The sequence below is a fragment of the Mustela erminea genome, chromosome 16, assembly GCF_009829155.1.
Source record: "Mustela erminea isolate mMusErm1 chromosome 16, mMusErm1.Pri, whole genome shotgun sequence".
Taxonomy (NCBI): domain Eukaryota; kingdom Metazoa; phylum Chordata; class Mammalia; order Carnivora; family Mustelidae; genus Mustela; species Mustela erminea.
The window spans coordinates 45,271,719-45,284,246 of record NC_045629.1 but is presented as its reverse complement, the minus strand read 5'-3'; the positions used below and the strand labels follow the sequence as shown (position 1 = coordinate 45,284,246).

At 43.5% G+C, this 12,528-nt stretch overlaps 1 protein-coding gene across 1 annotated transcript in view; it reads right to left on the bottom strand.

Moving 5' to 3' along the window:
• The window catches only part of PTDSS1 (phosphatidylserine synthase 1), a 59,244-nt gene extending 46,777 nt beyond the window's left edge, over nucleotides 1-12,467 (bottom strand). The window contains exons 1-2 of the mRNA XM_032315689.1: nucleotides 12,164-12,467; nucleotides 773-864 (exon numbers count right to left, since the gene is read on the bottom strand). Coding sequence (XP_032171580.1) covers nucleotides 773-864; nucleotides 12,164-12,342 — 271 coding nt within the window. The 5' untranslated portion in view covers nucleotides 12,343-12,467. The remainder of the gene's footprint in view (nucleotides 1-772; nucleotides 865-12,163) is intronic.
• Nucleotides 12,468-12,528: the final 61 nt, after the last annotated feature.

Here is a 12,528-nt window from a genome sequence, read left to right as displayed (position 1 = left end):
CAGGTCATGATCCCAGGGTCCTGGGATCAAGCCCAGCATCGGGCTCTCTGCTCAGCAGGGAGCCTGCTTCCCCCTCTCTCTCTGCCTGCCTCTCTGCCTACTTGTGATCTCTGTCTGTCAAATAAATAAAATCTTTAAAAAACAAACAAATATACAAAAAAAAATCCCCAAATACACACACAAGAAAAGACATTTCCTCACACTATAATCATGATAGGGGATAAAATTCACAGTAGTAATTGTCTTTTTTTAATACCTGATCATGAAAATTCATATCCCAAATGCATGATCAGCAAAGTTCACCATGATTAAAGATCACCTGGGACAACACATTATTTAAGTAATATTCATTACAACACTGACCCTGTCCTTAGCAAAAAGGACTAAATAATAATTGAGTATTTTATGACTCAGCTGATACAGTAAAGATAGCAACAGTAAGAACAGCTGACACTTACGGAGAGCTTACAATCTGTCAGTCACTACTCAGAGAATTTAACATGCAGTAACTTAACTAACCCTTTCAAGAGTACCTACCTGATAATCTCCATTTACAGAAGAGAGAGACTCAAACACTTGGGAAGAAGCTGGGGGTCTTCCCCAGGGCCACAGAGTTAGCCAGTGGCAGAGCCTGGTTAGGCAAAGCCTAAACACCACAGCTTAAGTTTTTATTCCCACCTTCTGGTTTCATCTTCTAGATGGCATGCCTCTCAAAAAACACCAAAGGGGCACAATGCACAGAAGAAATGTGGTAAAGCGTGACATCACTTACCATTGGGAAAAGCTAACACACTGATGATAAGGAAGAAGAAAATGACAGAGAGGATGCCCCTCCAGATGTTGTCCTCTGGGACAGAGTCATCCCTAAAAACAGAAAAGAAAACACTGAGTATTCATTTTCAGACTTAAACAGTCAATCCAGAAGGCATAAGAGTTCCATGTTCTAAAAACCAAAGATTGTTAACTTCATTTTGCAAGCAAAGTCTTTACACACGCTACTTACCCCTCACTGTCCTTTCCTAAAATAACTATTTCATAGTAAAATCCAGTCTTAGGAGAAATGCAGTTGGCATCCTTACATACTGACACACATTCCATTGACACAAACATCTGAAAATCACTCTTCTTCTTCAAAAAAAAAATTATATATATATATGTATATATATAATTTTATATATATTTTTTAATATATATATATGTATGTATACTTTACACACAAACACCCCCCCCAGGATGTCAAAAAGTAAGGTTTATTTTGGAGAAATGTCTTTTGATTTCAAGAATGACTAAAGATAACCTTTATCATGTACACAGAAATTTTTAGAAGTCAGAAAGAAAGCATAAGATTATAAGGAAGAAAAGCACAATGCAATGAGATTATCTATCAGTCTTAAAAATGGGCAGTTGGTCATCTAAGGGATGAATGAAAAGGGCAAAATGTTGGGTAATAAGAAAGCACCAGAAAACAGTACTAAAAGAAAAATCATGAGAAAACAGAATACAAGATTTAGAGTCAGACCAGAAGCAAAAGAACTATAAAGAAAGGGGATGAGTTTGCTCACTCTGTGCCTGGTCACTTCTAATATATTGCTCTATTTATCTCCTTTATAACCTTAATAATTGAAATGATCCCAATTGTTAGTTGATACGTTGTCTGTCTTCAATATAGAAGGTACACTCCTGAAGCATGTGGGTGGCTCACTCAGTTTAGTATCCGACTCTTGATTTCAGCCCAGGTCATGATCTCAGGGGTTGTGAGATCGAGCCCCACATTGGCTCCATGTTGGGCATGGACTTGCTTAGGACTCTCTCTCTCTACCCCGCCTTCTGCCTCCCCTCTCCTGCCAAAACAAAATAAATATAGAAAATAAAGTCCTGAAGGTAGGGCATTATTCACCCATGGTGTCCTCAAAGGCTGGCACACAATAAGCCCTCGATGGATATTTGTGGACTGATTACTGATTAGGAAGAAAATCTACTGTATAAAACCATGTAAAATTTCCCAAACGGAAATTTTCTTAACACTGATGGCAGAGAAAAATTAGCTTGACAGTTTATATTAAAAAAGAAAAAAAAAAAAAGAGATAAGTCTAGTAACATCCTTGGGACTCAAGAGAAGCAAACAAAAGAGGGAAAACAGAAGTCTCAGACAGTAAGATTTTCTGAATTATTGATAAATTATTAAGAAGCTTGAGAGAGGGAAGTCTAGCATTTCAGTTTAAAAAGGTGCAGGATGAGAAGACAGAAAACAGGAGAACAGAACGGAAGGAGATATTCAGACATAACGAGACTAGTAGCAATAATTTTAAAATTGATTTTTGGACACGTTGAGTTTTTATATGCGCAAGGACTGCAGCAAAAGGTCTTTCAAAAGACAGATATTAAATTAAGATTAAACATTACTGGAGGAAAAGAAAGAGGTTAAAAAAAGAAACTTACAGGAAAATCAAGTTAACATATTAAACAATCTTGAGCATCGGCATACATGAAGAGGTGTGGAATGACAGAGTGATCAATTACCCAGTTAAAGGCTAGGTCCTCGGGTACTGGGCTTCAAATGATAAGTTAACTTAGATAACAACTTCTGTTCAGGTAACTGCACCCAATTAAGTAATTTCCAGATTTACAACAGGACTTAACACAAGGTTCCGAGGTAAGAAAGCATACAGATCCCATCCTTTAAATCATCATCTGGCCCAAGAGCACTAACACTAATGGTAAGGAAACAATGCTTCACAGTTAACTTCATAGATCTGCCTATAAAACGGAACTACACGATCAGATGGACTTCCTCTTGCAGCAAAGTGCAATCGTATTTTAATGTACACCCCAACAATCAAACATCTGCCCAGAGGTTATGAACACAGCCCTGAAAATGCTGGCCCAATCATTTACTAGGGCACCTGCCATGGCTTTCGGCTTAGGCAGGGAAGCCCTATATCCAATTTCCAGGATGCACTTTTATTGAAGAATGGCTACACACAGGGACTGGAGGGACACAATGTCCTCATTCAAGCCAACATCACACTACCCATATTGGTAACAATAATGACAATAATAACAGCTCCCCATTATCAAGTATTTACTGTGTACCAGGCACAGGACAGGCAGTTTCTAAACATCATCTCTGTCACAACCGATCTATGAAATGGGGTACTATCAACCATATTTTACAAATGAGGCAACAAAGGCTCAGAAAGGTTACATAATTTTAATTTGCCCAATCCTACATACCTAAGAAGCTGCAGAGTTCCCATTTGAAACCAGGTCTCTTAGGCTCTGAAGATGACGAGCTTTCCCTATGCCAAGCTGTCTCCTAAAAAAATTATGTCATCCTAAATCTATCTGACTCATGTTAGATGTACAGGGACGGCATAGGAGAGTTTGACAGGGTACACACCTGTACGTTACAAATAAAATAAAAGCAAGGCTGAAATAAATTAACTGTTGCCTGGGAAAAGGTTGATTCTGTAACTCATCCTTTATATTAAAATATACTCTGGATGATTCAAAGAATAAAAGTTAAAAACAAAAACAAAAACCAGTAACAACAATAGCAACAAAAAAAAACCCCAAACCCCAAACTCTAAAACAAAGACCCAGAAATGTTCTGGAAGAAACAGTGAATGAATTAAAGAACCCAAACCGAAACACACGAATTCCAGAGTAGGGACCTACCTACAGTATGACACAACCCAGAAATCACTAAGGAAAAAAAACTGGTTAATCTGCACAACAAAGAAATCAGTAAAGGACAAGTGATAAACTTGGAACTTAGATCAAGGGAAAGAGTTAATTAACTTCCCAAATGCACAAAGCACTCACCGCAATATCAATTAATAGAAAAAACAACAAATGGACAAAGAAAAAAAACCAGAAAAATGGTTGAAGGTATGAAGAGACAGTTCAGAGCAGGAAATCCAGTGGCTCTCGGGCAAGTGAAAAGATGCTCACTTTCACCCGTGGTAAGAGACAAATTAAAACAACACCAGGAGATCATTTTTTAAATGTGCCTATGACAAAGGTAAAAACTGAATGACTGAGCTGGAGGGGATATGAAGAAAAATACAAACAGGTAGTCTCTCACATTGCCAGGGGTAGTATAAATTGAAACCACCTTAATGTAGGGCAATTTGGCAACATATTAACTTTATAAATGCACATACCCTGTGACTCAGCAATTCCATGAATGGGAACTTATGCCACAAATATACCCTCATTTACGGAAAATCGCATGGGTACAAAGTTGTGCACTGGGGCATTATATGTATTAGCAAAAGGATGGAAACAAGCTAAATCAATGTCCACTGAATGGGAACTGATGAAATAAATTACAGAGTTTATTTATTCATAATGGAATACTACGCAACCAGAAAAAGAACGAAGAAGATCTTTTTAAGTTGACTGCTACAGAATAAGAGACATGATGAGGGGCGCCTGGGTGGCTCAGTGGGTTAAACCGCTGCCTTCGGTTCAGGTCATGATCTCAGGGTCCTGGGATCGAGTCCCACATCCAGCTCTCTGCTCAGCAGGGAGCCTGCTTCCCTCTCTCTCTCTGCTTGCCTCTCTGTCTACTTGTGATCTCTCTCTGTCAAATAAATAAATAAAATCTTAAGAGACATGGTGAGATAAAGCAAGTTGTAGAACAGTGCGCATAGGAAACAAATATTCTGCTCAAAAAAGTAGGCATGTGTATGCACACTGTGTCTCTGGAAATCTACCCAAGAAGTGGCAACACCGGTTTCCTCTAAAGGGGGGGGTGCAAGTGGGAGCCAGACCTCTCCCCATACCTTTTCTCCCCATACCCTTAGGTATATTTTGGCTTTCAAGCAATGTGATACATAACTCTTTTCAAAACAGTTAACTAAAACTTGACTTAAACCAAGGGTAACAGCCAACCAGTCTCTATTTAAGATTCACTCACTAGTCAAAAATGCTTGAAAATATACAACATTAAATGTATAAAAACTTAAGGTCAGCTATAAAAAAAGACATAAAACCAAGGAAACTGCAATTCTGTAAAAATTTTGACCGATTTTATTAGAAAGGATCAAACGGGTGGCTTAGTTTCAGTAGGGGAAAAAAAGGCTGACTAAACTGAAAAAAAGCAGCAGTCGGGTCTGTAAGTTGGTAGTTTTTTTTATCTAATTGGAGGGTGGGGGAAACCTATCTAAGACAGACAGCAGTGTTGTTAGATAAATGGAAAATACACAGTCAAGATCAGACTTCTATGATCAAAGATGGGAGGGCGAGCTGGTGAGCCTAAGGAGGAACATGAGCACCATCAGTGCCCAGCCCCACAAGCCTCTTGAGAGTGGCAAGGGTGTTCCCGCCACAGCTAGACAGGTCCCTCACAAGAGGTGGATGCACAGAGAGAGAATGAAATGCATGGCCCAACGCTCCCGCCCGCACCCCACCCCGCCAGCTCGCCCAGCTCTGACAACCTTGACCACAGCCCCGACTTTCTCCCAAGGTCTACTGCAGCCATGGCCACAAATGTCTCCTCTTCTGGTGCTCTGAACTTGCCAAGTAACTTCCGCAGCTGGCATTTTATTTTAACTGCCCCACAGTTCTGGGGAGGAGGATTATCTTGCCATGAAGGATGAGGGAGATAAAGCTCTTGGCTTGCTCTGGCCCACAGTTACACACAAATAAGAGACTGGGTGGAAGGAGGAGCCAAGGCTTCTGGAACACTGGCTCTAGGTCAAGACTGCTACATTTAACAAAATGATACAGACAGACTAGCTGGGCGGGGGGCAGGCGAAGTCCTTCTCCCCCTCTGCCAAATTTAGGAGGTGCTCGGGAAGTGTGTGGGGGTAGCCGTGACTACACACAGTGAAAATACTGAATGGGCAGATAACAATAAAATTGTAATTTAAGCTCCAGAGGGCACAGGTCCCATCTCATTCCTCTGAGCTACCTCCGGTGCCCAGCACAATCCTTGGCACACAGCAGGCTTTCTCAATACGGTGAGCGCTGGAATGAGTGAGATGCTATGGCTGAGTGGGCCCAGGGACTCAGAGGTCATGTGAGGGTGAACCACAGCCTGAGCCCACGGAGGGCACCAACAGTGGCTTTCCGGTCCCAGTGGGGATGGCCAGTCAAATAGCCTAACAGTTCAACTCCTTCTGTTGAATGTTGTTCCAACCTATATAAGGAACTAACTGTCCAGAGAACAGAGAACGTCCTAAGAGCAGGAAAGTGGAAGGAAAGTCCTGAACTAAAAAAACTTTGCACTCAGAAAAAATTCTGGACTCAGATTCTGTGTCTGTTGAGTGTTTGACTACAGGCAGTAGGGGAGGCCAACTGTAGGAAACTGAAGCAAACTCCATGCACTTGCTCACACGCCCACATGTCCCCTCAACAAGGCTTCCTCCCCAGGGCCAGGCAGACAGGAACCTTTTACCAAGACTCCTAAGGTGCCAAGGGGTTGTCCTCCCTCCCCTAATCTTCTCCTTCCCGTCCCTTTAATAGGAGTCCTTGAAATTGAGACACACAGGTAGGGTCACACAGGTAAGGTCCCTGATAAGGATCCTCTGTCCCAATGGAAAACCTAGTCCCAGGTTACAAAGTGGATCCATGTTGACTAGCTTTGGTATTTAAGGACTACATTCATTTCATTTTATAGTAAGTTACAGTCATTGTCAAGAACTGTAACTTAGATCTGTCAACCAAAGGAGAAGAGTGGTTTTTTAAAGTTTTTATTGGATAAATGATATCTGGTATCTGATGCATTCAGCATTGACTGGGTGTGTATCTTGGGATGATTAAGGTATTTGGCCTCAAGAAATCAATATAGTAACAAATATTATAATGCCAGTAAGAGGCATAGAAGAATTAAAGATATTTGGAAGTATATAAACCTGTCTTCCTCAAACAACCCAGAAAGGTCCAGGAAGGGGCTCATCATCCAGGTGACTGTGGAGGATGCCATGGGCTCGTGGTTAGAGAGAAATCTCCAGGAAGTGCTCTCCAGGAGCAGAGAACCACCAGCCTGGCACTGGGTGTGGGGTTGGTGAGCCAACTGGGCCTGCTGTGTGCCCTGTGTGCAGGTGTTGGGGAGGGGGATGGGCAAGGCTAGAGAAGCAGAATCCCCTACAATGAAAGACCTGAGTCCAGCCAGCATCCCTACAGGTGATGCGGATGCAGTGACAGATTGTATGCAGGGAAAGATGGGGTCATAACTTTGTCTTAGAAGGTCATGAGGGCAGCAGTGTGGAAGACAGATGGGAGGGAGATGGAGTAAAGGTTTGGGAGCATACTGCCCCAAAGGATAAGGGGATTGCTGAGCCAAGGCCTGGGCCTGGGGAGAGGAGAAGAGCTCTGAGAGCTGGGAAGGCCCAGTGAGACCTGGTGCAGATAGACCAGGTCTATTCCACGTCAACACACACCTGGACTTTCGAACAGATGAACTGAATTAAACAGGATGCCAGGGCCAAGGGCTCAGGAAGCAGTCGTGGCTGACCAAATAAGGCCCGGTTTCTGGATTCAGGGAGACTAAAAAAACTGCTAACTTTCCTACAAAAATCTGAGGCTAAAAATCTGAGGATTATTATCATAAGACTCATTGAATGACCCTCGGTAACAGATTTCTAGCTAAAATGCTAAACACCAGGTAGCAATTGGTAGCATGCAATCCGTCTGAGGTAAGGCAGCATTTAAACCAAATAAACATCTGAGGTTACCCAGGAACCTATTTCCTATAGAAGATCCCAAAGAAATAGAGGATACACTTCTCCCTCCAACAAGCTTATAATCATATTAGGGAGCTAAGACAGCAGATGTAAATATAAGAAAGGATATAGAAGATGCTTACTGAAATCCAAGGAGAAATATGATTCAAACAGGAAGTAGGAAAGAGAAACGTGATATCTCTGGTAACCGGACCTCATCAGTGGGCACCTCCTGATAGTGTGCTCTGTTCCCCCCCAGGGCTAGTTGAACCCCAGCACACAGCCGCTGTGGGCCATCACTTAACAGAGCTGATGTCAGGGAACAAGGACATCCAGGTCTTCTGTTAATGGGAAAGAAAGAACATGATGTACATAAAGGAAACAGAACCAAGACAACTGAATCAGCAGTATCAGGAGACATTTTCTAATGGGATTTATATGGGCTAAAGGGGAAAGAAAGGGGAATGCTGGCAGGTCTCTATGAGGGGGGTGACAAAGAAGGCAGAACTAAGTAAGGCTTGGGGACCTGAGGAAGAACTGGAGCTCCAAGCCCGCTCAGGGAAATGAAATAAAAACCACTCTTAGCAAGTAAATAAGAACAAACCAATCAAAAATCTGTCCACATCCCTGCCTTCCTGCCTCCTGAGTCTCCATCAAGGAGAGAGCCAGCACCGACAGACTGAGAAGGACTTGGGGACAGCAAGGTGCAGGAAGGCACTCTCTTCTGGGTTAAGTGATGACTGGACAAGAGAGACAGATTCCTCAGTCTTTCTGCCAAGTGCCTCTTAAGGAGAGAGTGGGCTGCTGTGACGGGGACTTAGCAGATCTTGGTGTTTTCAAATCTGATGTTCAAGCTTTTGCCATTTGGGCCACGCACTATGTCCAGGTTTGCCAATCTCTGCAAGCAGAATAAACACGCAGCCCCTCAGTAATTCTACTCTGAACTTGAGACAAACGTTCTCCTTGCCCCACTTTGGCTGAATGAACTTCCAAGACCTATGCCAAAGTATTTATCATAAAAGAAAACTTCTCAAATGTGGCAAAATGAGCTTGGAGAGAATGATTTGATGGCATGTGGCTTTATCTGTTTGTTTGTTTTTTTTTTAAATATCTTATTTATTTATTTGACAGAGAGAGAGATCACAAGTAAGCAAAGAGGCAGGCAGAGAGCAAGGGGGAAGCAGGCTCCCTGCTGAGCAGAGAGCCGGATGCGGGCCTTGATTCCAGGACCCCAAGACCCTGACCTGAGCCGAAGGCAGAGGCTTAATCCACTGAGCCACCCAGGCGCCCCTGGGTGTACTTTTAATGACAGTGAGAGAGACAGGAGATTTAAACACTATGATTTAACAGTGAGTTGGCCTAGCTGCTATTTAACAAAAGAACTACTTGACAAATCCAAACCCATCTCACACTTCCATGTGTGGTGTCTATTCTCGCATGATCCTAAATTCTCGCTGTGTCTCTGAAGCATAGGACAGGACCCAGCTACTGTGGCTCATCTCCTGGTCACTGGCACCCCAAAAGTATTCAATCTCCTGTACTTTTACATCACGTGTCTGAAAAACACATTTTTTCTGCTTTCCCTGAAGGAACTGTACTGAATAGTCATCCAACTAAAATTCTGTTATAAAATAAGTATGAAGTGCTAGAGACAATCATTACAAAAGAGGACAGAATGAATAATTTTCATTTAAGAAGTCATTATTTTCCATCTTTACAGAGAAAGATAGAATGATCACTGTAATGCCCCACTTAAAAGGGTCACAAATCATTACAAAAATGAGTAAGAGGTAGTAAGTACCATCTGCATTAATGGGGCTTATGATTTTATAAAAGGTGAAACTTGTTATTTATGAGTTCTCCGGTATACGGTTTCTCTTTATGAAACTATTAGAAGAAATAAAAAGATTATTATTTTTGGAAAAGGCCATAGACTGAGGTTCAGATTATGCCTTTTCTATTACTTCTGACAAGCTGTTAAAATTCATATTCTCTGCAGCAATTTATCGACTGCTTTGGCAGAATATGCTGCAAAAGGGAAGTTACAGAAGAATGTGAATTTCTGTATTAGAAAAGAGGAAGAGAGATCTATTCTTAGAGGGTCTAGATAATATGAAAGATAAAAGGCTGAAACAAACGGCTCATTCTTTTTCTCATGATTTAGAATAAAATACCGTAATTACTTTTCTTATTTCCAAAGAAACTCCCTGCACTAATTCCATCACTGTCAACCCACACCGGAGATGAAGTTGAACCGAAATTAATACTAACCAGACATATATGTTACCCAAGCAAAGCAGTGTCTACTATTTCAATGCCTTCATCCTTTTTCTCAATAACAGAGCACACTTCATCCTCACTCCTTCACAAATATAATTTAGAAGACATTAACATACAACGAAACGATGTAATAGTTACTGCTAATGTTTACTGAGCACTCAATATTTGGCATGCACTGATCTAAACACAGATTATCTAAAAAAAATGAACTGAATCCTGACAGATAATCCAATAGGGTATTAATAAATATTTCCTTTTTACATACAAATAAGGAAACTGAGGCTTAGCAAAATGAAGCGGCCACATTGCTATTAGGTGGTAAAATCAGATGACATGACAAATGAAGTATTTGAGAGTAACCATAATTAGAGACAAGAATGCTTTTCCTCCCGGGCTAGAAATATGTTCTTGGTTAGATTCTATGGAAAGGTCTGGTCTAGTCCCACTGCATAGAATTAGCTGAAGACTTTACAATTATAGTGGCTGTATCCCTTAATCATTACGAGTAATTGAGTGTGTGTGGGAAGATACTTAGTTTTACAAAAATCTGAAAGATGGCAGTGATTCCCAATGGAGGCATCCCTGTCACTTCTGAGTGTGCACGTGGGCACGTGTACGTGTGTGTGTATCTCTTGCAGGAAATCTGCACACACAAGCATTAATACAGGGGACAGTTCATTCTCTGTTGTACAATGCTGTCCCATGTGTCATAACACATCTAGAGTCCTTAATCCCCACCCACGAAATTCCAGAAGTTCCAATGCTTGGGACCACTCAGTATATTTCTACACATTTTCTGCCGACCTGGAACGAGATTGATCGCTGGATAAAAACACGGAGAGAAGTAACTGACATTAATTGTGCATTGAGAATGAGGTACTCTGCTAAGTGCATTCACACATACTCATTTATTACTCATAAACCTGTATGAGGTAAGTACATATTTTATCTCCATTTTACAAGGGAGGATCCTGAGGCTCAGAGAAAGGGGAAGGAACTCAACCATGGGCACACAGACATTTGAAGCCAACCGTGTGGCTCCGAAACTACACCTCTCTGGGTTAATCTTTTAAGCCATAAGAGTGTGGTAGGCATGCCTTTCCTTTAAAAAAGTTTATTCAGAAAAAAAAAAAAAAAAGAATCCTTCTAAGTAGGACCCATAGTGTGCACGTCATTCTGAGCCGGGGGTGAAATATTTCCCTGGGTTGGGGGTGAGGGGCCATGTTCAGTGACTAGTAATATGATGTAGGTATCAAGAGTTGGGCTGGATAGCTTCTATGCACAACTATATATCAGAAGAGCTTTGAGCAAGTGTGAGTGTGTGTGTGTGTTGTGTGTTCAGGGAGAAAAGAGAGTTGTGCTACGCTGAGGTTTATGTGTTTTATCACTTCCACAGCATATACTATGCACCAGGCACCGCTACAATTGCTTGACAATATCTCATTGTGCAGCAGTATGCACAAGATGTGGTAGGTAGCTCTGCTGCAAGGGGAAGGATCAGCTTTGACATCCATCTACACCATTTGTGTTGTGGTCCTGTTTGAGGCTGGGGGACGGGTTATGCTAGATGGTTTGTGTGCCACGAATAGCGGAGGGGCTGCATGGGAAAGACTGTAGTGCAACTCACATGTGCATTTTGGGCATGGCCGGCAGTGAATACTGAAGGAGATCCACAGGAAGGGTGCTGGTTGTGGCCTGGGCCTGTGTAGGGTGCATGGAAACGCCGTGGACCTAGGTACTTTCAGCGTGTAGCGGTCTGTGCTGAAAGTGGTGCATAGGAGATGATTCATACGGTGTGCTCGGTAGGGATGAGGGCTGGAGAGGAGGGGGCCGCGTCGTGATGTGTTCGGGGAGCGACGCTCAGTACGACAGGATAGGTGGGCATCGCGCTAGGTGACCCTCGAGTGCTCCTGGTGTGGCCCGAATCGCTGTATGGGAGGAGGTAGCACACGGTGGGGGTTGAGGGTGGGGGTTGGAGGGTAGGGGCGAATGCCAGTCCCGAAGAGCTCTAGGGCAGGAAGCTAGGTGTGCTTTGAGACACCGCGCCGGTGGAGGAGCTGATGGGCGGTGGGTCTGCGAGTGTGTGCGTGGAACAGCCAGCCTGATTCCTCATCCAGAGCTCCACCGGCCCACGCTCCTCACCACCGCCTCCCGCCAGCCCCTTCCCTTCGCCCCAGGGCGCTCCCTCCACGCGGCCCGGCCCGTCTCACCGGGTAAAGGCGAAGTACATGAGGCTGACGATGGTGAAGCTGAGCAGGGTGATGGTGTGCGGCCGGTAGAAGAAGTCGATGGTGATGTCCTCCACTTGCTGCTCGTTGATCATCCGGAAATGCATCTTGTAGTTCACATCATCTTTGCTGAGGGTCCGGCTCCCCACGCAGGACGCCATGGCCCGCCTCCCCGTCCTGCGGCGGCGGCGGCGGTCCCGGCCCGTGGAGGCTGGGACCCCGGAGGTGACGAGCCGCTGCGGGCGAGCGGCCGGACGGCGGGGCCGGGTCTGGCGCTGAGCACAGGCTGGAAGCCGAGGGAAGGACCGGCGCGGGAGGGCGGGGTCGCGGCGCCGCCAACGCGGCCT